The 24,788-nt window shown below is 39.8% G+C and overlaps 5 protein-coding genes across 5 annotated transcripts; 2 read left to right on the plus strand and 3 right to left on the minus strand.

Annotated features, from left to right (window-relative positions):
* The first annotated feature begins 1,896 nt into the window (after positions 1-1,896).
* On the plus strand, positions 1,897-8,249 carry LOC133017643 (UDP-glucuronosyltransferase 1A1-like). The gene is made up of 9 exons (XM_061083778.1): positions 1,897-2,570; positions 3,028-3,091; positions 3,388-3,536; positions 5,447-5,574; positions 5,759-5,852; positions 6,676-6,801; positions 6,894-6,981; positions 7,071-7,290; positions 7,401-8,249. Exons 1-9 carry the CDS (start codon positions 2,064-2,066, stop codon positions 7,669-7,671), a joined length of 1,647 nt encoding a protein of 548 aa, XP_060939761.1. The 5' UTR covers positions 1,897-2,063; the 3' UTR covers positions 7,672-8,249.
* ndufb3 (NADH:ubiquinone oxidoreductase subunit B3) lies at positions 7,725-10,816 on the minus strand. The gene is made up of 3 exons (XM_061083779.1): positions 10,751-10,816; positions 8,056-8,184; positions 7,725-7,959 (listed from the first exon to the last, which is right to left on the minus strand). Exons 2-3 carry the CDS (start codon positions 8,181-8,183, stop codon positions 7,809-7,811), a joined length of 279 nt encoding a protein of 92 aa, XP_060939762.1. The 5' UTR covers position 8,184; positions 10,751-10,816; the 3' UTR covers positions 7,725-7,808.
* Positions 10,817-11,132: 316 nt separating this feature from the next.
* Positions 11,133-17,421, minus strand: pecr (peroxisomal trans-2-enoyl-CoA reductase). The gene is made up of 8 exons (XM_061084178.1): positions 17,264-17,421; positions 13,667-13,800; positions 13,418-13,583; positions 13,256-13,337; positions 13,069-13,165; positions 12,864-12,974; positions 11,962-12,073; positions 11,133-11,862 (listed from the first exon to the last, which is right to left on the minus strand). The coding sequence occupies exons 1-8, from the start codon at positions 17,373-17,375 to the stop codon at positions 11,780-11,782; spliced, it is 897 nt and encodes a 298-aa protein (XP_060940161.1). The 5' UTR covers positions 17,376-17,421; the 3' UTR covers positions 11,133-11,779.
* A 2,210-nt stretch (positions 17,422-19,631) lies between these two features.
* On the minus strand, positions 19,632-21,683 carry rpl37a (ribosomal protein L37a). The gene is made up of 4 exons (XM_061083996.1): positions 21,647-21,683; positions 20,857-20,985; positions 20,383-20,465; positions 19,632-19,798 (listed from the first exon to the last, which is right to left on the minus strand). The coding sequence occupies exons 1-4, from the start codon at positions 21,647-21,649 to the stop codon at positions 19,735-19,737; spliced, it is 279 nt and encodes a 92-aa protein (XP_060939979.1). The 5' UTR covers positions 21,650-21,683; the 3' UTR covers positions 19,632-19,734.
* Positions 21,684-21,947: 264 nt separating this feature from the next.
* cfap410 (cilia and flagella associated protein 410) lies at positions 21,948-24,786 on the plus strand. Its single transcript, XM_061084367.1, has 7 exons — positions 21,948-22,134; positions 22,247-22,265; positions 22,839-22,885; positions 22,989-23,218; positions 23,532-23,682; positions 24,127-24,226; positions 24,316-24,786. Exons 1-7 carry the CDS (start codon positions 22,058-22,060, stop codon positions 24,478-24,480), a joined length of 789 nt encoding a protein of 262 aa, XP_060940350.1. The 5' UTR covers positions 21,948-22,057; the 3' UTR covers positions 24,481-24,786.
* The last annotated feature ends 2 nt before the right edge of the window (positions 24,787-24,788 follow it).

Consider the following 24,788-nt stretch of genomic DNA (forward strand, 5'->3'; position numbering starts at 1 on the left):
GGACTCTTCCCACTTTACACAATACTCAAACGACCTGTGACAGAGAGAAAAAGGGACAATCTGTATTACCACACCTGTAAAGTGCTATGCATTGCTGTGTGATCATAAACATCATACAATATATACATTGTAATTCACTGGAGTCATAAGCTGATTTTCTTTATTTAGTTTCATGTGGGTCCTACCTGTAATATTCTACTCTTATAGACAACGAATGAACGAGCGACTCTAAGTCATCTGCCTCAGATTCCCTGTCAGACGCTGGCCTGCTCATCTGAAGACAACAAACCACTTTCATAAGATATTACAAATACAGCACCTTGTTAAATATTGTACTTTAGCTTTGAGCTCCAGCCACCATGTACTAAAGCACAACATCCACTGATCTCATGATAGTCTGCTTCTCATGATGACTACTCTCCACAATCCATTAGCTCCACCCTAGCTTAAAGGTGGAGGATATGCTTTAATGATTGTTTTTTGACAGATTTTCCTTTTGAGTTTTCTAAATAAAAACACTGTCAATACATCAACGGATTTCAAGCTACATAACAAAGTGAAGTGATTCTGAATCATGGACCCGGGACTGACGAGGATCCAGGTTTTACAAACACTGGACTCAAAACGTCCAACAGTTACTACAGTAACTACCACCACTACTACTACTACTACTTCTACTAATACTACAACTACTGCTACTGGTGTTGAGTAGCTCACGTTAGCATCCCGGCTAAACTAGCAAGACTAAGATCCAGAATAAACAATAATCTATCTGACTGGTTGCTGATCTTCACTGAAACTCGGTTTACTGGGATTTTAAAATGGACTTCGTGTCGTTCACAGTTTACGTAACCTTTACCGGTTTAAACCAATCTGTAAGTATAACTCAGTTGAAAGTATGTTGAGTGTTTGTGTACATACTGTTTCCTGTAGAAGCTCGCGGGCTCAGCCTCAGCTTTTTTCTTCCACAACAACTTTCCTGGAAGTGCGCGCGCTGCGGATCAGAATTCTTCTTCTACTGCTCTGCCGCGGGCAGTTAGCGGGACGCTACCGCCCCCAGCTGGACAGGCGTCCGAATAGCAAGAACCCAACATTCAAAACATGATTCGTTGTATAACTTTACTTCTCTGATGTTTGATCCAAAACTTGTATTCTTAACAACTTTATAAAAAAAAGTACATACATCAAGACAATTACGATTTTAAATTGTAATACAAGTTGGACATTGGCAAATTAAAAGGAGATATTACTTAAATTACTTGTTTGAAAAGTTTACACATCTTCCACCGCAAAATAAAAACATACCTCTTCCGACTATACCTTGAATAAAAATAAAAAAACACTAACAATTTTTGAAACTAACAATTTAGTAGCACTTAAATGGCACTTTGTTGTTGTGAGTTGCTTTGAATAAAAGCGTCAGCTAAATTAAATGTAATGTAATTGAGATTAGACCAACTGGTGTATTGTTCATTTATCGCCACACGTTTTATATACAGATATCCGTGAAGATTCTCAGACCCAGTCCAAGGTGTCTGCAGGAGTTCTACATCTAAAAGCTCTATGAATGTAAATGACTGAACCCCCTTCGATCATGGCTGCATTTGCATACAGGCTGCTCCCCTCTCCACAGTAACTCTTCATGATTGTCAATGAATGTAAATGACTGAACCCCCTTGGATCATGGCTGCATTTGCATACAGGCTGATCCCCTCTCCACTGCAACTCTTCACAAATTTGCTTGCCGTCATTTGGCAGGGGCCCTGCTAATTTACTCTGCAGCAGGCTCACAGTATTCCAGATTACCAATACAGCTCGCATTGCAGCAAACTTTGAGACTGGACTCTGATTGATTGTCAAACAAGGACTTTGGACACACCTCAATCTGTCAGGAATTTCAACAGTCCACAGCCAGACACAGGAACTTAAGCAGAGGGATCAGGTTACAAGAACAACAAAAGCACCGCTTAGGGAATGTTGTCTTGACTTGTTTTTTTTCTCACTTTCTGATTTTAAATCTGTGTTTGACACAGTGAGGTGTGTGGACACACGAAACGAGAACAATGTGGAAGGCAGCAGCGTTAATGTTGGTGCTTCTACACACAGATATACAGGTGATTGGTGATTTGGATAAGACTGAGACAGAAACGTCTAAGCTAGAGAACCAGCAGCAGACAGACGGCATTTTCCCAAGTCATGCTGCCTCCTCTGCATACTCGGGTAAGCTGCTAGTTGTACCCATGGATGGGAGCCACTGGGTAACCGTGAAGGCCATTGCCCAAGAAATGGGTCGCCGTGGACACCGGGTGACCGTGGTTATACCAGAGGTCAGCATACGGATGGGTCCGGGGAAACACTACGACACTGTGACTCATCCCGTTCCCTACGACAAGGCTCACGTTGATTCTGTGATGTCCATGAACAAAGAGATGATTCAAAAATCTGCAGAGCCTTTCCTGGAGAAGATGAAGAAAGGATTCTCAAGACTCCAGAATGTGGTAGGAATCATCCACACCACAGCAGAAAGTCTACTGTTCAATGACAGCCTCATCTCACATCTGGAACAGCAGGTTAGTGCAAACACAGTGGCCGAACGCAACCTCTGGATCGACAGTTTAATCCAGTACAACAATGTTTACTGCACAAATTCAGCATTTATTGGGATTCTGTCTGGGCTACCACTCTGGGACTACTTGCTGCATCAGATTGCATTATAATGTGATTATGTTACTGAGGAGAAACCCTTTATCTACTTACTAACTCCACAAACATCTGTCTATATGCACACATATATATATATATATGTATATATACACATATCTCGCCAACCATTTATATTATCGACTTCACAATTTTGTATTGTAATTTGCCTGAGAAAGTGCAGTGCTGAGTTTCGTGAGATTTATGCACACAATGCCTCCCTTCTGCTGTATGAGTTATAGATGATTATGAGTATATTTGCTCTAAATGAGAACTGAGATGCAATAAAAAAACATTGACCCATCATCCTGGCCCCTCACTCTGCAGGGCTTCGACGCCATGTTGACAGACCCCATGGTCCCCACAGGCGCTCTGATGGCTCGGAAATTTGGTGAGTTTTGACCCACTTGCATTATCTCAGTGCTCGTACATTACTGTATTCTCTTAGTACTTTCTTGTGTATCATTTACTAAGGGAGTGTGTACAGTTTTTAGTACATGTAATGTTTATTATATTGTATTTTGAGTTATTTTAATTCTTCGTATCTGTTTTATTGCTACTTTGCTCTCTGTGCAATGCCCTGGACATGTCCTTGACAACCCAATCAGTTCCCAATTTGGGATTAATAAAGTCCGTATCTATCTACGTCTGCATGCTTGGTCCCCGCTAATCACTGAATCGTTTCAGGTATCCCCACTGTTAATGTCCTGAGAGGAATTCCATGTTCCTTGGATATAAAATCTTCTGGCTGCCCCGCCCCACCTTCATATGTGCCACGCTTTTTGACTGGACATACCGATACAATGAACTTTAAGCAGAGAGTTGTCAACACTTTGGTGAGCATGTGTAGGCAGTTTCACAAATACAGCTGAACTGTGTCGTCCCTATCTGTCGCCTCATAGTCCTCTCAGTGATATTTTGAACCTTCCTCCAGGTGTTATCTATTTAGCTTCCGTACTCAACCCTGGATTTTTAATGGTGTGGTTGTAAATCAAAGCTATAGAGCTAACAGTAAACAAGGAATTACCTAAATGTGGACTTCATGTTGGATATAATTAACCCCTCTGTGTAAATTGTGGCCCTGTATGGCCCCTGAATAAATCTGCCACTGCTCTATTGTATACAGCAATAGAGAAAAGGGGACTCAGTATTTGAGCTAAAATAAGATAAAATAAGATAATATAAGATAAAATAAAACAAAATAAGATGAGACTATTGATCCTGAAGAAAAACCCTGTGCCATCTTGCACATGTGCCTCAATAATGCAAACAATCACTTTTATCTAGCATCCTACTCTGGTGCAATATTGTTTATTATTAATCAATACGTAGAATGAGACTTTGTGTAGAAGATAAGATAAAGTAAAAGTAATAGTAAGTAAACATGCACAGAAATAATTGTGGTGGATTTAGATAATCTTTCTCCGATTTTACTCCATGTGTCATCCTGGGCCAGAGATAGCCCAGGCAAAGGACGTATCAAGGCAAAGGACGCATCAAGGCAAAGGCGCCAACAGACTGAAAAAACTAATAAGGAAAGCAGAGTCTGTGGTTGGCTCTAAGCTTGTCACCCTGGAGGAGGTGGTGGAGGACAGGATGCTGGCAAAACTGCTGGCAATCATGGACCATCCCTCTCACCCCCTCCACAAAACCCTGGACAAGCTAAGGAGCAGCTTCAGCCACAGACTCATTCAACCCCGCTGCTCGAAGGAACGATACAGGAAATCGTTCCTCCCAACCGCAATAAGACTGTTCAACTCATCTACCTCTGTCAGAGCCACCATCACAGAACTGCACTAAACCTGTCTCCTTGCACTGTGTACCTGTACAACACTCCGCTCCTTATACACTTACTTCACATCATATGTGATATGTGTTCATATAAACCATATTGATATTATATATCATTTTATAAAATAATGTTGTCTTTTGCACACTCTGTCTACATATGCTTAGACTCATAGTATATTATATTACCTATTGTATAGTCAAATACTTATATTCATATTCATACTTCTACTATATATCATATCATACTCTCTGTATATTCTTGTTTACATAAGTCTATATACACATATCTATACATGTGTACATGTTATAATTACTATTATTATATCACCATTACTATTATTATTATATATACTGTTGCTGCCATTATTACCATATACTGCTTTTATACTGGTATAATTACTATCATATATAAATATATATTATGTTATATTATATACTATATATACTGTACTATTCTTATATACTGTCTAACAATACCATTACCATCATATCATCAGTACTTTTACCATCATCTTGTCAATGCACCTTATCTACCTATTTTAGTGTATTTTATCTTGTGCTTCTGTTTTTTTATTCTTTCTACCTCAATATTTTTAATTTTATTCTATTGTATTGTATTGTATTTTATTGTATTCAAATATACCGGCTGCTATGACAACTTAATTTCCCTTCGGGGATGAATGAAGTACTCTATCTATCTATCTATCTATCTAGATAGGCTCAACTAATTTACTGTACCACTATCAAACTGCCCTGGGTTTATTCAATGGGTTTCAATGGGTTTGTTTAAAAGCAGCAGAAGCCCTTGGTGTCAGTGATGGCCGAGTTAAACTTGGACTGATTAACTACATGCCTCACATTTATGAAAGCTCAGCACTGTAAAAGTTTATTTTACTCCACCTTCAATCTTCAACACCTTACTTTGTGCATGTGTTTATGGTCCTGACGCCTGCAGGTAGCTTTGTGGGAGCCGCTGTTCTGCCGATTGCTGTTCTGGCATTTTGACAAAATAGCCTATGAGTTCCTAGGAGAGGAGGTGGGCGTTGCCGAGGTGCTGTCAGACGCTGATATCTGGCTTATGAGGTAACCTGTTTTTTTTATTGATAGATTGGATAAGAACACACAACAACACGACAGTCACATATAACACAAAACAGGGAGCTTTTACTGCGGCTCTACTTTCCTTGTGAACGTGTATGCCACTGAATGTCAAAAATAGATCTCAGACTCATATTCAGATACATTTTCTCACACTGTTCAAATATAGGTTGGACTTCACACTGGAGTTCCCACGTCCTCTCATGCCAAATGTAATACTAGTTGGTGGCATCAACTGCAATGTGAGAGCTCCTCTCCCTGAGGTAAGATTCCCTGTGTTTCTGTTTGGGACAAAACATTTTTTTACATATTAATTTCGTAAATACTACAAATATATATAATATTGCTAACAGGTCTATTTTTAAATATTGAACAAATGCAACAGCATTTAAGGGAATAATTATTCCTATTTGTCTAAAAACAGAAGATGAATGTAAACACAACATTATTATCATTACAATGGTACAAATAAATACTTAATACAGATGTATTTAAATAATTTAATATATATATTATTTAAATTTAAATGTATATAAAATTGTATAAATATCCATTATAAAATATATAAAAATGCAATTTTGTAAATTGTACTGGTATTGCTTTTTTAAAAGTGCTATATAAATAAAGTTTATTATATTTTTTACTATTATTACCCAAATTAATCTGCAAGTCTTACATTTAATCAAAATATCTTAAATTATCAGAAATTTCTTTAGATGAATTTCTGTTACTTCAAGATTATCATTTATATTGATGTTAATGTACCATATTTTATCAAATCATAAATGTGATCTTTTTAAATAACAGAGAATCTGTAAAATAATTATATTTTTGGCACAATTAACATATAATTAAAAAGTATTATAAAAAGTATTGCTCTGTGGATATCCTTCAAAGTTTTGCCCTGCTATTTTATTTTCTGTTATTAGCATGTCAATTAACATTTTATTATCTGAATTTATGCTCATTTTAATTTGACAAAACATTAAAGTGCATTTTAACAATTTTTAGGAAAACATCATTTTTTTCACAAGAGTGAGAGTTGATTGTGGGTTTATTGAGCTCATTTGTTTTGTTTTGTTGCAGGATTTGGAATCCTGGGTGTCAGGGGAGCACGGGTTTGTGGTGTTCACTCTGGGCACCATGATATCAGATCTCCCAGAAGAAATTGCATCTATCTTCTTAGAGGCTTTCAGGCAGATTCCACAAAAAGTGAATAAAGTCCATACAAACATATACTGTAATTGAACACTCATTTTATGTCATTGTAAGAAAAATAATTGACACATTGCTTCTTTTGACAGGTGATATGGAGATATACAGGTCAGGTTCCTGACAACGTCCCAGGAAACGTGAAGATAATGAGCTGGGTGCCTCAGAATGATCTGCTCGGTGAGTGGATGCAGTTACATATCAAATAACTTCAGACATCTTCCAATGTTTGGCCTGCTTGACTAACCTTGTGCATGTTTTCATGTTAGCACATTCTGGAGCCCGGGCTTTCATCACGCACGCTGGATCACACGGTCTCTACGAGGGACTGTGTCACGCTGTTCCCATGGTGATGCTGCCGATAGGCGGGGACCAACCTGACAACGCTAAGAGAATGGCGAGCAGGGGAGTGGGAGTCGAGTTGGATATTTCTTCTATCACTGCAGAAACTCTGCTTCAGGCACTGAATGAGGTCATAAATGACATCAGGTGAGGGGTCAGGAGGTCGCCATGTGGTTGCCAGTTTTTCAGTCTCCTTTTAACTGGTTTATTTCAGTGTTGTGATCCTAAACTAACCTGTTTCATGTGTATGTGTCCAGGTATAGAGAAAATATACAGAAGCTGTCAGCTCTCCATAAAGACCGGCCGACTGAGCCTCTCGACCTGGCGGTGTACTGGACAGAATATGTGATGCGGCACAAAGGGGCGAAACATCTTAAATCAGCCGGCCAGAAGCTCAACTGGATCCAGTACTTTTGCCTGGATGTTATATTGCTTCTAGTTACTGTAGCTCTAGTTTTAGGAATACTGACGGTAAAATGCATGAAACTGTGCTACCGGAAACTGAGCAGGAAAACGAAACTGGACTAAATGTTCACGGTTTAAAGGTGGGAGAGTGTGTGAGAAGAATAAGTGAAGTCATGTGGGGACCAAATAGACATTTAATAAAGAAAACAGAATATTAACACACTCCAGTTTGGTCGGGTTTTGAGGGACTACGATGAGCATTAGTGTCCACCCTTCTTTGGTGGGAACAGGGCGTACTCTACAGCCAGAGCCACGGTAAAGGCAGCGAAGCCCCACTTGAATCCTTTCAGCAGCACCTCTGAAAAAGTCACAGCACGAGCGAAGCCGCCAGAGTATCTCCACGCCTCGTTACTGCAGAGAGAGGGGAGAACGACAGGGAGCAATGTCAGGAATCGTACTGGGTACACGACAACGTCACGTTTACCTCATGCAGGTAAAAGTACTAACCGTGCCCACGGGTCCTTGAGGCCCCTGGCCGCCAGCCTCTCCTTTGTGAACTCCAGGGGTGTTCCCTCCACCTTCCACTGCCGCCAATCTGGCAGGGACATTTTGCTGGGGCCGTGGTCACCTCCCATTCTGAAACACAAACACAACAGCAATTTGTCAGTGGTTTTAATTAAAAATAAGCCCTTGGATTTTCATTTCGTGCTTTTCATGTTATCTTTTCAAATGTTTCAATGAGTTCATGCAACCAGAAAATACAATGGAGACAGTAAAATGTTAAGCTAAGTGAAGCTTTGGAATGACCTACTTCTGTGTATGAATCTGGTCTGATATAATGTCAAGTTATAGTAGTGAACTCCTATTATACGTCCATCAACAGTTTGTTTATGAAACTACATTAAAATTCACTGGATCCAGATTTTTATTTGTATGATCTGCATCGAGTTGCACAGAGTCATAAATATAAGTCACCGAAACATGCCCCCCCAAATTTGCCCCCTGATGCAGATCTGCATCAAATTGTTATGTGTTCTTCTCTAACACATCCTTCCAAAAAGTTTTGTGGGAATCAAGCTATTTGTTTTTGTGTTATCCTGCTAAATAATAGATAGACAAACAACGGCAGACAAAAAATAACCTCCTTGGCGAACGCAATAACACACTGTATTGTTCTTGTCTTGGATACATATTTTCAATGTAGGTTGGAAGAAGAATGTGAACCTGTTGGCTAATAACATCATCTATAACCATAACCAAGTCGGGAGTTTGAAACCACATTGAAAAACACTCAGACATCTTGGGGTTGTATTCCATAACAATTATGAACTGATGACAACCCTGCCTCATAAAAACAGACCTCAGAAGACTTACAGGTGTAGATCTGAATTAAACTGGAGACTTGCAATTATCTCAATGACTTTAGATAATTACTTTTACACACTCTGACAAACTGTAAACAGAGATGATTTAGTTCCTCTGCCCAGAAGTGGGAGTACTCCAAAGAGGGTTCCACCACAGACCAAACCCAGTGCTCAGTGAGGTCAAAAGAAGCTCATAATAGCAGCTAAATGATACAAATGAATCATTGGAGCTTGTAATAATGTCTGCAAATAGTCTATCATCCATAAATCATTGACCTGGCACAGAGACCATGGTAGGTACACCATGGCACCACCACCAGGGCACCTTGACAAACACCACACAACAAAACGACTTGGAAAATCTTCCCCAGGATTTGGGAGGACAGGGAACTGCAGACCAACATAAAAACATCATCTCCAATGGGAAGTGTGAAGTAAGGCATGACTCCAGGTTTTTTGCTTCCTCAGCCACCACATCATTGAGAGGGGAATTATACTTGCATGCACTGGTGTTGATGGGTTGTAAATAAAAACATTTGACCTCCGCAGTAGAATTTATAAGTTACGCCTGCTGCACCGCCCCTCACGTGAATGCTCAGGAGATTTCTGTTTGGTTGTGTCGACACGTTTGAGCTTAGAATCTCCTGTTGCTTTCTTTAAAAAATTGCATTGTAATAATGCATAATGATATTGACAACATATTGTCACATTATTGGTTGCAAATGTTTATGCATTACTAATATATAAGGTCTATTAAACTATACTTATGCAGAGATACTCAAGAACATTTTCTGACTTCTTCATGACCTCGCTTACCATATAAAAGGGAATAATTTTTTCATCAATTTCGGCTTGAGAATTGAGATTATCTCCAAGGCTCAGGAAAATGTGTATTTTGGATCATATATTTGTTGACCTTTGACCGATTATGATTTGAATCCAAAAGTCAATCATTTGGAGAGACCCTCCCACGTTATAATGCCAACAAGTTTGGTGAAAGTCCATCCATGCTTTGTTGAGATATTTTCTCTTAACACACGTGTAAACATGTGCAGGAAGGACAGAAAACTAAACAAAATTACATATAACTTCCAAACTGAAGGTGACACTGTAAAAAAAGAGGTGGGGGGTTAAATGTTCTGGTCAGTTTGTTAAACTGCTGCAAGGACCTGTGACTCATTTATTTAAAGGTGATGTTATGTGATATTTTGGAAAATTAGAGGCATAGTTGGCTCCTTTTTCATATAAATATTATATATTAAATATCATTGAGCTGACGCAGATATTTCACTTCCACCTCTTTCATTGTGACCCCCACTATCTGTATGTCAAGTTTCAGACGATTTGACTGCAGAGTATAGTAATTTAAAGGGTGTAGTTAGCTCCATTTGGATTATTTCAATCATAACCTGCTCATATTAAATATTTATTTTAAATAACATCCTTAGGATCCTTGTTGTTGTGACCCTCACTGTCTGTATGAGCCAACCTGACATGCAGACACTGGGGGTCGTCACTGAACATCTGACACAAAGCTGACGTTATCAATTCTGAAACCAATCCCTGTCATTGATTTCTCGGGTAAACTGCTGAATAAAGTAAATGATCATTTCATACATCGTGAAATGTTGATAACTCGAATTTGTGTGGCGGAGGCGAACGTCGTTTGCTGGACAGCATTATGCTAGTTAGCTACGATCCTTCGCTTCGTGAATACAACGGCTCTCCGACACTTCAGTTCACGTAGTTCTCCGTGTGAACAGATGTTGTATCAGCCAGTGTGACAGAGTGAAGCAGATGCCATCATGAAATCACATGTATGAAGAAAACACACGAACCTGAGCGGTTTGTTGTGACCTCTGCTGCTGGACTAAACGTTGCGACAGATAGCAACAATTTACGAGAGTGCTACGGCAGAGCGCCAGGACCAAAATACCAACGCGTTTTTTTTCCGCGGAGAGGCACAGCAGAGCCCGTCCATTGATTTTCGGAAACTGCGGTTGCAATATCAGTTTGACGATTTGTGGAAATTATAAGGCAGAAGCTGTTTGAGCATTACAAAATAAAACAAAATATTAATAACAAACATTTATAATTAATGGTATCCAAGATGTTACCAACATGCGGGATCCCAGGAGATAACTCAAAAAGTTTAATGTACACACTTATTCCATAAATCGTCTGGTTTGCTTTTCTAAAAGTAATTTGCATTCATGGGCATTTTGTGGTAAAATATATTTTGTTTATTATTTTAATTAGTTATCTTTTTTTATTTGAATGACAAATAATTTTACATTTGCCTCATCCCCTTCAAGTTAAAATACAAAGGAAAAACAGCTCAACATTTCATCATATTTCATTAAGGCTTCTGTTCTCCATACATGACTGAACCTTTCCTGATGGAACATTAAGAAATCAAGAATCTACCAAAGACAAAAAATAACTGCATCAAACAAAAATGATCTTGATTCAACATTGTACAGCTCTTATTTTTGAAACTGTCTCAGTGACACTAAATCACTGAAATTAACAAAAGCTTCACTATTTTTCAAAATTATTTACAAATATTACAATCGTGTTCATTTCTGTTGTGTTGTTTATTTGCAAAGCACTTTGCAACAATTTAGCAATTGTTTTAAACAGCAGTATGTTTACTAACAAAATAACAAAGTTATTTGAGAAAGAAAACTGCTCTTCATAATTTATGTCACACACCATTAGACAAGACACAATTAACTAATGTTGCTACAAAATTTCAAACAATTATGTACACAACTGTAATAATCAAAATAACTGTCTTACACTCAACGTCCCTGATGCCTATTGGCTTATTGTGCCATAATGTATTAGGCTCAGACTGTATCACTTCACAGTTTGCTTTGTGGGTGGAGCAGGTCGTTCAGAGCATCCAGGTTCTCCCCCTCTGGGGCTTCAGGCCACGAACTATGGTCTGGAGACAAACACACAAGAAGTTAGAACATACTGCAAATATGCATTCATACCTCAAAGTGTAGACGAGTGGATGTGGGTATCTTAAAAGTGTTCATACTTGGTATCTCCCATGGGGAGTTGTACAGACTCTGTCCTGCATCAACCCTCAGAGTGGCTCCAGAGATGTAGGAGGCGGCGGGAGAGAGCAGGAAACACACAGCTGATGAGATCTGCAGAGAAACACAGTGAGGAGGATATTACATGACCAGACAACAGCTATTGCAGTGTGGTGTTTTTAATAAGCAGTGATTACGCTGATTCTTTACAGAGCAAATTATCATATACAGTCAATGGCCACTGACTGTTCATCAGGTGCACCTGTACACTCAAATGTAAGGCAATGCAACAGCTCTGCCACAAACTGTATCATGATGTTCAGTTACTTTCAGAGATGTTGATAAACTTATAAGCAGATAAGAGGGCCTTATCAGATCATTCCAGTCTAGATCAAGGACACGGTCAAACGTTACACCCCAGCCCGTTCACTCCGCACTGCATCTGTCAATCAGCTCGTTGCTCCCTCACTGCGAGCTAAACATTAGAAAACACACCTCTTCCGACTATACCTTGATTACAATTTTAAACAATTTAGCACTGACATGGCACTTACTTATAGCACTTTTTAGTTTTGCTTTTTTGAAGAAATTGTTCTTTATTGATTCTTGTTGTTCTGGGTTTCTACCCTCATGGTTGAATGCACTTATTGTAAGTCGCTTTGGATAAAAGCATCAGCTGAATGAAATTTGATGTAATGTAATGTAATGCCTGTTTGGAATGAGCTGTTTGTTTAGTCTGTGGTAATGCAGGTTGCAGCTTTCTTTCTGAAACTGATAAAGTGATCTGCAGTGGCAGGTAAAGACCTGCTGCTGACTGACGGACGGACAGACATTCAGAGAGACAGACCGACAGATAGATAACATTACTAAGTTGCAGTTATTGTGTCATTCAGTGGTAACACACCTCTTCTGGTACTCCCAGTCTCTTCGCAGGGCTGAATGGAACAGACATCTTGAAGAGAGTTGGTCCAAGCTCCTTGTAGTTCTCCATTGCAGTTTTGGAAAAGATTGTACCCTGCAACCAGACAAATGCACAGGCTTGAAATTGACCCCAAATCAAAGGAAAAACTCCAAAACTGATTCTGCCCCGACTCATGACCGGTACGTACTGGTGCCACAGCGTTGACTCGGACCCCTGCTGGAGACCACTCGATGGCCAGACTCTTGGTTAGATTATCCACCGCTGCCCTCGCGGCTCCTGTGTGGCTGCACAGGGAAGAGGTGTTACAGGAGAAGAGGAAAAGAGTGTGCCAGTTTGTGTGTTTGTGTGTGAATCAGGAGGGAGGTGGTGCTTACGCCATGCCTGGGAATCCCTTCCACATGTCAGCGATGATGTTGACAATCACACCTCCGTGCTGTTTCATCCATGCGGCGTAGGCTGTGTGGAGAGGACGGCAACATGGTCACAAGAGAGAACTTTAAAACACAGTAACTTGGTGTTCGCTGGCTGCAGCTCACCCTCCTTGCAGCAGTGGAATGTTCCAGTCAGGTTGGTGTCTATCACCGCCTTCCAGCCTTTGGAGGACATGTGCTCTGCTGGGCTGCTGAACTGACCTCCGCCATTGTTCACCAGATAGTCTATTCGGCCAAACTGCTTCAGAACCGAGGACATGAGAGCCTTCACCTGCAGCACACAGAGTGAAATAAAGAGATTATTCCTCACAACCAGGGGATCACGCACTGGGGCTCAGTGGGAGGGAGGCTCACCTCGTCCTCGCTGCGGATGTTGCAGGTGATAGGGGTGACACGTGCCGGGCTGGAGGGAGGGATTTTTTGTCTCATCTCCTGAGCTGCCACCTCCAGCCTCTCTGCCTTTCTGCTGGAGATCACCACACTGCAGCCTGAGGTGAAAAACCTAGTCAGTTTGTCTAGAAAAGCAGCTGCTGATCATAAGGACGTGTTGTGATTACCCAGAGGAAAAGTTTGCAGCTCACAATTGTCTCTTCTTTGACTCATAAGAAATGTATCATCTTCTTTTTGGAACATTACTAAGTTCTGATTTGTTTCTCCTAAATCTCCCTAAGAATAAATGAGGAGCAAAGAGATGAAAGATAAAAACCAGACAAAAGTTCATGACCAGGAGTTCTTCTGCTGTGCTCATTGGTTTCTCTGAGTTTCCTTTGGGTTTGAATTGTATCACTAAGACAAATGTCAGATATTTTGAAGGCTTTTAGGTATTTTTTTTTAATTTTTTATATTGGCTGATGGAGATAGAAACAGGAGCAATTCAAATGTTAAACTTAGGATCAGGCTGAGACAAGAGGAAGGCTATTTGTCAGGAGTTTAAGAATTATGAGAAAATAATCGAAATCTCATATTGATCTTTAATTGACCTCTGGGACAAATAGGAGATTGTATTCTGGAGTGAAGCCACCACAGTCTCTTTGGATGGATGACAGAAGACATTCCAGTGGATTTGTTATCATCTCAGATCACCATGTGAAAATTATACTTATCCATCAATAACAATGGTGGAGTACATGTGTGATTAACATTGTTTTGACCATAATAAGATCTGTCTGTTAAACTGACATGTGTAGTCAATGTTTCCATTTTTACTCATTCAAAAGTAAAAGTACAAGTACCAAAATTAAAAATGCTAAGTGCTTTTTATAGTAGGCCTATAGAGACACAAAACAACCCAACATTGTTCTCTTCAGTATTTATTTAAACTGACTGAAAAATTATAACAACACTATATATATAATGTATAATTTTACAAATTTTGAACCGAGATGCTGAGGTTAAAATAGTATTGGACAAGTGCATCTGAACTTCTAGAGACAACAAAGAATCAATACAACAGAATAAACAAGTGCCTCTTGAGTCTACCTAATAACACTAATAGACCAAAGTATAACCACTAAAAAAAGTCTGTAAATATAACTAAACATGGACCTTCCATCAGTAGCAGGAGTAATACACAATGCCCCTTATGATAACTCAGCAAAGGGAAACTAGGCAAACAAAATAAGATAGTTTCTCTGGACAGTGCTAGTACAGAGAAGAAAAATCACTGGACACAGTTTCGTTTTGCTGCCAAATTTCAGACTGAACAAGGAAATAAATAATTGAAGACCAATGTTTTTTTGAATGCTAAATTACATCTCCAAAATACATCCAATTGAATATCTTAAGGTGCAAATTTGGTTACAGTATTTTGGTGACTTTATTTTGAAGTTTATAAATTATCAGTGTCTTGCCTGACGGCACTTCAACACTAACCTTTTGTGTCTATTAGCTGTATTTTGTAACTGCCTGTTTATCTGCCCGCCAGCTTGTCCACACATCTACACGTAAGCCTGTTTATTTATCATTAGACTATCTTCACTGAATGGGCCTGCGTTTGTGTTTGCATTTGTTTCCAGTAGGATGACAATACACCTGTAGGGTCTCTTGCCTGTAGAGACGGCAAAGTGAAGACACAATCCTGCTTGAAGTTGTACACATTAGCCAGTTTGTACAATACATATATAAAGACTCAACAGCTTCTAAGTTGTGTTGAGTCAGCACAAAGGGCGACTGAGGATTGGAATTGGCAATATATAGATATATAATATCTTTGCAAAAATTATATTGGCATTATAGTGAGTGGAAAACTGGGCCTGATTACCCAGGGTTCCATTTGGCGAGTTGTCCACGACACAGTGTTTGTTTTTGGTTGGGTTGGCTGAAAGATGTTTTTGCGTTTGTTTATATAATTGGTTGTGTTGTTTGTTTTTCCATCTTGACTTGTTTTAAATCTGTTTGTTTTGTTTACGTGGACGTGTAAGACTAAGTAGACACGGCCAACCAATGATAGTCTATTTGCCAACAGTTTTTGTTTAAACCAACTACTTCCAATATTTTCTTTAAGACAAGTTAACCACTTGCTGCTTCGAGTTATTTATTTATGTGCAGATGTTGACACGAAGCAGGAAAGGGAAAACAAATGTGAATCAAAAAAGGAATACCTTCAAAAAAATCATGTAAAGTCACCTAATAAAAGCCCTCAAAAAGCCAATTCATTTGCCTGAAAAATAATCAACAATTTCAATAGGGCCTCACGTCTGTCAGTGCCTGTCAGCGCTCGGGCCCTAATAATAAAGACTGAACCCAGCTCCTGCAGGAGCGAGAGAGAGGTGCGCCGTGTGTAAAGGTGCATGTTCCGCCAACCTCCGCTGCTCAAGTAACGGGCCAGTTTTGAGAATGTAAGAAGTAGAAAGTACAGATATTTGTGCTCAAATGTAGCGAGTAAAAGTAAAAAGTCGTCAGGAGAATAAATACTCAAGTAAAGTACAGATATGTGAAAAATCTACTTAAGTACAGCCGTGGCCAAAAGTTTTGAGATTTTTATGTTTTGTTACTTTTCCCTAGTCCTCAGCAGTCCAATCCCTATACCTTTGACAGAATATCAGTCTGTCCCTGATGTTTTTCCTGGAGATAAATGGATTCTTTGCTGCCCTTCTTGACACCAGGCCATCATCCAAAAGTCTTTGCCTCACTGTGCGTGCAGATGCACTCACACCTGCCTGCTGCCATTCCTGACCAACCTCTGCACTAGTGGTGCCCCGATCCTGCAGTTGAATCAACTTTAGGAGACGGTCCTGGCGCTTGCTGGACTTCCTTGGGCGCCCTGAAGCCTTTTTAACAATAATTGAACCTCTCTCCTTGAAGTTCTTGATGATCCGATAAATGGTAAATTCAGGTGCAATCTTACTGCCAGCAATATCCTGGCCTCTGAAGCCCTTTTTGGGCAAAACAATGATGACTGCACGTGTTTCCTTGCAGGTAACCATGTTAACAGAGGAAGAACAATGATTTCAAGCACCACCCTCCTTTTAAAGCTTCCAGTCTGGTGTTCTGTCTAAATCAGCATGACAGAGTGATCTCCAGACTTGTCCCCATCAACACTCTTCCCTGTGTTAACAAGAGAATCACTGACATGATGTCAGCTGGTCCTTCTGTAGCAGAGCTGAAATGCAGTGGAAATGTTTTTTTGGGGATTAAGTTCATTTTCGTGGCAAAGAGGGACTTTGCAATTAATTGCAATTCATCTGATCACTCTTCATAACATTCTTGAGTATATGCAAATTGCCATTATAAAAACTGAGGCAGCAGACTTTGTGAAAATGTATATTTGTGTCTCTCAAAACTTTTGGCCACGGCTGTACAGTAACAGAGTATTTCTACTTCGTTACTTCCCACCACTGTTTCTAAGTGTGTCGAAGTTCACTTGACTGTTGCTGACAGTCAGACAGATTCTGTTCACTTCACCGATAACAACACACGAAGAAGACCGAGCCTCCTGCACGCATCACTCACCCAGCTCCAGCAGCTCAGCAGAAATAGCTTTACCGATACCGGTGCCTCCTCCCGTTACTATCGCGACTTTGTTGTTAAACAAGCCCGGTCTGAAAACACTGGAGGCCGCCATAATTGTTTCTGACACTGCTGTGGAAGAGTGAGCCTAGCTGCAGAGCTCCACTGTGAGGCCGCTTCCGGTGAAGGCTCCGGACCGGAAATCTACTAAAAAAATATAAAATAAAATCGAGCAAATACTTCCGGTCAAGCATTTGTGGGTTGAATAATAGTTAGTCAGTGTTATTATTAAATAAATATTCGCTATTTATTTATTTTGTCAACATAAATTTTCATTAAATATGAAAAAGTGACAATTGTGGGTATTTCATTTGACAGACACATTAAGCTGATGTGGCTACCTCAACTGTAACCAGCAGGAATGGTTAAGTTAATACCACATTATTCAAATAATTAACAGCTTATTGTCATGGTTCTTATCATCTTATATTTAAATGGTAAATGGATTTGTATTTATATAGCGCTTTTCTAGTCCGATGAAGACCACTCAAAGCGCTTTACAGTACAGTTTCACATTCACCCATTCACACACACATTCATACAGTGCATCTACTTGCAGCACTTTGTTATCCTATGGGGGGCTATTGAGGGTTCAGCATCTTGCCCAAGGACACTTCGGCATGCAGATGGTTCAGACTGGGGATCGAACCGCCGACCTTCAGGTTGGAGGACGACCACTCTACCCCTCAGCCACAGGCCTATTTATATTGATATATACAGCCAGCCCCTCTGTTGTGCCACGAAAGTAGAAAGTACTAAGATCAAAATGTACCATCTACTATACTTTGCTGCAACATTAGCAGCTCATTTAACTTTTAGACTGTAAATAGTTTTTTTAACTTTTGTATATTGCTCGACTTGTGATTTGTGCATATTTATTTTATGCACTTATTCTTTCCCGACATTGATTTCACATTTGGTTTTAACTGCCTGTGCTATTTCGCACCTTGTGCTGCTGAAACACCTACATTTACTCTTGGTGAGGAGGCAATAAAAGACTAATCTTAAAATATAACAAATGGCTCTCTGATCTTCTTGCTTTAATCAAAATGTATAACCAAGAGCTTTGTGGAAAAAAAAAATTAACGAAACACAAACTGAAAACAATCAAACATTCTGTTGTGCTTTATTCAATAAAGCATATCGTAATAATTTCATAACGACTCTGAACAGCTTTCCTTCCATTGAGAATGTACTACTTGGCAAATAAGAAATATTTTTGAAGGGGAACACAACATTTTACAATGCGAGTCCTGCATCACTTGTTCCTGCCACCTACAGATTTCCCAAGAGCTGTGCAGCCTCTGCCAGTTCCTCTTTCTCCATCTTCAGTGCATCAGGCAGACACTCTGGCATCTGTCAGAGGTTTTCTGGCAATTGATGTCTGTTGTGTTACTTTGCTATCTTAAGATATTCAAATTACAACCTATGTTAATTTTTCCTCAACAGGGAGCATACGTTTAGATGACTTTATACACAAATTTTAAATATATTTCTTTTACCCCTGCACACTGAATACATAATCTTTTGTTGGGGTTTTAATGCTGATGTTTTTTCTACTTTCAATAGTTGAAATGTTTTTCATCAGTTTTAAACTAAATACTCAGAAGGCATTTACTTTTGTGATCTGTTGATGAATTAAATAATGTTATATTTGGTCAAAATCCCCATACACCCCCCTACCAGTTTTAGCTTCTAATTTCACCATGATTTGGAATTTTAGTTTGCACAATTATTTATTTTATTTGGAGGTGTTTAAGTGCAATAGGTTTTGTTTGTGTATTCACACTAAAGTGCCATCAAAGACTGAGTCACATGTGAACCCATTTTATGCTGTTCTACGATAAACTGTCAAAATGAACTGACACTGGCCTCTTAAAGTAGCATAAATAGAGCATACAAGAAATACACTGGTACAAGAAGTACAATTTACTGCAGTCATTACTGATGTCAAACCTCGTATCTGTAAAGCCAGTACCTACATTTAAAATCATGTGTATTCCACATTTAAGATATACAGGTGTTCATCAAACAACCACTTTTAATTGCAGTTTATAGGCAAGCCTTTTGATCTGAGTCAGTGATCTAGCAGATTTATTGACCAGAGGTTACTGGGTATATACAGCAATCTGAACTCAGAGTGACGCCACTTAAATCTGTGGGTTACTCACCAAATTCACTAAAGGACCAGTGCAGGTATTGCCTGCCAGCCACATGCAGGACAGAAGAAGATCCTTTCATCTGTGATGTCACCCTTATAAGTTGTAATTAGAGTGCTACGTTATAAAGTAAATGAACGAAGAGACAAACATGGGATTCCACTCCAGACCGCTTTATTTTGAGACGTTGTCATGTCCAGCCGGTTAATTTATAGAAAACTAAGTCCCATATCCACCAGTGATTGATTCACTGGATTACTGGTCCTTCAACTCCTTCAGTCTCCTGATGGCGGACTTGACTGTGACAGCGGACGTTGTGCTGAAAAAAAATATATAAAAGATTACTTACAAAAGGTTCATTTTAATGAATAGACCAGCCCCACACCCAAAGGCTTTATAATGCATATCCTGTCATACCCAACTTTAACTTTAAACTGACGATTTTTAATAACTGGCTACCCTGAATTTTATTTGGGAAATCTGATGTGTGGATGTTTTCCCTTTTCCTTAAATGGAAAATGACAAATGTGACATTCTACATCCCGGTCCTGCTGAATCTCAAGGGTATGCAAAGTTTACATTATGGACACAGGATTAAACTAAAGTCCTCTTGCTCTCAACATGACAAACTTTGTTATACTGCTTTGAGGAACGTCTCCAAACAGCAGTTCCTTAAAATGACAACTACAAGACTGCAATCAAAGAGATGCTTTATTCGAACATGTTAAATATACTGTTTCATTCCATTTAATGGGATTTGAATTGTTTTAAATCTTCATTTTCCATATTAGCGTCTAGCAAGGACATGGTTTTATAATTTATACTAAACTTCATGCTGTATAATTAACAGTTCTCTCCATACACTTACGATATATACAGCTACTGAATTAAAAAGAAACCTACTTGTACGTCCAGGCGCCTCCAGCCACTGTCTTCCTGCAGGACCCACAATGCCAGATACCAACAGCCCTCCTCTTCATCTTGGTCTGTGAATATAAGTAAACAGATTAATGACACATTAATACATCTTATTGTCCTGATTCAATATACAAATTTCTAGATTGGTGTCAGCTTCAAACATCAAGATCGGTGCCATCTAATGGTCCGATCCACAGCTCCTCCAGTCTCCATTCTCAAGTGTCGTTGGACAAGATACTTTTACTAAGACACCGACAGTTGAGTGTATGAATGGAGTTTAAATGGACTCGCTGTGTGTACAAGTGCTGCATGAATCTGTGAATGCGTTTTATGGTCCATAACTCTAGAAAAGTTATATGCACATTCAATCTATTTCCCATTCAATGAGGGCGTTACTCACACCACTTTCTCCAAAACATCAACTTCAACTAGCACAGCAAACTCTGAAGTCCTCCTTACCTTGCCGCAGAAGGAGCAGGTGTATTTAGCGTGCTGGGAGATCTCAATTTTCTTCACCATCTTCCTCAGCGACGCGCCATAACGCGTGCCGTATTTACCAACGATCCCCACCTTCTTAGTGCGCTTGGCCTGTGGACAGGAAGATAGTAACAGGGACACAATGAGTAACATAGCAGGGGCACATAGTAATACACCAAACAAGTAATTTCTTTTCCCATCAGGACCGTGTCTTACAGTTCTTTAATAAAAACTAAATTGAAACCCTGGAAAAGTCAGTATTGTGTGGGTTACATAATGACAGCTGAACGTGTCGGGGACAAACACCATGTGGTGTAACTTAATGTGTTACTGAACACATTCTGAACCAGCTCCTTCCGCAGAAGTGCAACCAGCTATGCTAAACAAGCTCTCGTTAGCATGTTAGCCACATAGCTAACATCCAGATCAACAACCCTGAGCCGAGTCAGGGGACGACGGGCTCCAGATAGATTAGAATATTCCGCTTAATTTTTGAACGTCGGCTCCGATGTTGGCTAACACTAGCCACCGTACAGCTCACAGCCCGCCCGGCACTGACACCTGGGGAGAGTGGCCATGGTGGCGGCCATTTCTGTCTCAATGTGAAATGAAAACATCGTTTTTCCTGGTAACACAAACACTCATCGTACACAATAAACGATCGGGTGTAAACGAGGGAACATGACAATTGTACAGAATGTTTCACTGTGTCATTTATGGCACAGAAACCATAAGATTGACGCGGATTTCACCGCGGACATTCTTCGCTCACCATCTTTTCAGTGGAGACGTGGGTCCAAAGAGAGAGAGCTTAGTGCGCAGGCGCGATTTACCCCCTCCATTCCGCTGCATTGTGGGACATGGAGTGTTTTTGATAACACTGCACTAAATGTAAGACATTAAGATACAACTTCACTCAAAATAAGCAGCTGAGTTATTCATGCTTTGCTTTTCAGTTTGTGCAATTATGAATAATAAGTCTCTGGAGAATTCAAAAACAGAAATGAATGTACTGGTAACTAGGGACGCTTCGGTCGATCCGCGCATGCGCACTCATATCATGGACGACAACATCCTCACTACTCAGTTGAAATGTTTGCCCGCTCGTCATAATGCGGCTTTTGTCGTTAGTGGAGATATAAAACATTAGATCTGTAATATATTGTGGACTTAGTAAGCGGATATGAAGCTAACACGGAAACTGGTGCTCGCCAAGGCGAAGGCCTCCGACCTGGACAGCGTAAAGAAACTAAACTGCTGGTACGTGTTTACATCGGAGCAGCACACCTCCGGTATCAATGACTGTATGACAGCTCCAGCTTTTATTTGTATAAATCATAGGTATGGTAACGTTACTTTCTGTTTTTTGCAGGGGATGCAACCTTACTGATGTGAGTACTAAAACAGTAGATCGATATTATTATTATATTTATTTATTCTGATGCATTGGTGGACAGTAACTAAGTACATTTACTCATATACTGTACTTAAGTACATATTAGAGGTGCTTGTTCTTTTCATTAGTAATTGCATTTATACTTTCTACTGCATGCACTACATTAGTCTGACAGCTATAGTTTTCAGATGTCAGTGTAACCGTGTGTCCCCATATGTGTTAATTCTGAATGCTTGTGATCAAACTGGAGGATGATCTGGTCGTTTAAGTGTTGAGAACATTCTCAATTAACTCTTTTAAAGGCCTCTTGAATCAGCTGGAAAATGATCAGCACAAAGCTGAAAACAGGTTGTTTTTATGAGCTCAAGAAAAGTTGAGACTCTTGAGACGTATGCTTCTCACAGATGTGATAATCCTATATAATTTGAAGGATTGCTGTAGATTGAACTACACAACAGTATATAAAGTAGTTCAAATGAGCCCAGCCTGAAACATCGACAGGAGTACCATGCACTGTTGTTCTCTATTGTTCATAATATAAATGCTCCTTTATACTCTGTCCTCCCAGATTTCAATCTTCTCTCAAATTCCCAACATTACGGTGCTGACACTGAGGTGGGTCAGACACATATTACTGTTGACACTGACGTTACTACTACACTGAATTATTCCGCATGAACACTGAATCCTGGCGGTGTTCTTCTTCCTCTCTCTGCAGTGTCAACAGCATCTCGTCTCTTGCTCCTCTGGCTGACTGTCTGTCTCTGTGCGAGCTCTATCTGAGGAGGAACATGATTCCCTCTCTCTCCGAGCTCTCTCACCTGCGCCCGTTGACACGTCTCCGGGTGCTCTGGTTTGCCGAGAACCCGTGCTGTGGAACTGAGTCCAGACAGTATCGGCTTACTGTGCTGCGCTGCCTGCCTCGTCTCCAGAGGCTGGACAACCAGGGTGAGTGTGCAGATGACTGTGATGTATTCCAGGGGATTTGGATAAAACACATATCCGTCATGAGGTTAGCAATTATTGTATTAAGGCACACCTGTATGTTGGCAAAGCAATTTTACCTCAGATTCTGATCAGACATGATCTTCAGTAAAGATAAAGTCAGTCAAAAAATTATAATATTGTCTTAAAAGTTGAAGTTTTAAGTCCGTTCTTGATCTTGAAACCAGCAGTTGACAAAACAATGGCACTTTACGTAGCTGTTCTGCATCTTTGTACAGCTCACACCTGTGATGTGTATGATGTATTGTGTATAAAGTAGTGACAGAGGATGAGATGGCACTTGCTATGATGGAGGGTGATGTGGTCACCATGCCGCCAGACAGCGCCCCAAACCAGCTTTCTACAAACGGACTTCCAGAAGCAGAGACAGAGAATGACCCGCTCAACTACAACATGGAAGAGACCAAGTAAACATCACCAGTATACACAAATGCTCTAGAATACCATTCAGGAGAGCTCATACCTCTGCCAAGGCCCAACTGTCTCCTTTCATTCAATCAAGCTGCACTAAATTAAAAACACTCACAGATATCAGTCCGCTCAATGTGCCTGATTCTTTTCATCAGTATCATTGAATATTCTCTGTTAAAACTGTGAAAGTCACACCATGTTAAAGAAAGTAAAAAAGTCCTGGATCTGCACTAAAATTGAATAGCTTGTTACCAATAAGACATACTTTCAATCAATTAAACAGAAATCTGCTCAGAAGTTTGTGTTACCCTGCTTACAAACAATCAGACAGTGGTGAAAACATAACCTTCTTAGCAGAGGTAATTGTAGTGGCCTTGGCTGAAAATGCTGCCAGATTAATGTTGACATGTTAAGATAACATATTCCATTCTTTTTTTCAGTAAAATCAGACAAGGGTTGGGGATGAAGCCTCTTTCCAGAGACAAGTTCTCCTCTCTGTCCTCTCCATCAACCAAAGAAACCAAATTATCTATGAAAAAGGTAGCCTCTCATCTCTTAACACAACTCAAAGTATGTTAAATGTTCTATACATGTCAGCCATTAACTGATTGCTTTGATAATATTTTCAGACACACACCCTTGATGCGGTGCTGCTGCTGCTGAATGATTTGGACGAAGAGGAGCTTCGCTTTGTGCACACAGCAACGCAGAACAGACTCGCGACGTACACACTGGACCCAGAAACACTCAAAGATTCATTGCAGTCACAGAAAACCACTGACATCCAACACTGAAACAACATGATCCGAATCGTACTGTATATAAATATGGATGACATGACAGCTTCCTAAAAAGTGAAGCCAAAGTATCTTCTTCACCTCCTGGTGGTTGGCTGCAGACGTCTCATCCATATAAAGTCTATGTTCCTAACCCCCTCACATATGCACACATGCTCTTTCTGATTCTAATAAGCACGTCACATGAGGAAGAGAACTGAATAATTTCCTCAGCTTTTTTTGTTTTTTTGAGCAGCATGCCTGCCTGCCTTGTAAGAACAAAAGAATGTATGTTTTGCTAAAGGTAAATCTATTTCTGTAATGAG

Source organism: Limanda limanda, chromosome 13 (assembly GCF_963576545.1).
Source record: "Limanda limanda chromosome 13, fLimLim1.1, whole genome shotgun sequence".
Lineage (NCBI taxonomy): Eukaryota > Metazoa > Chordata > Actinopteri > Pleuronectiformes > Pleuronectidae > Limanda > Limanda limanda.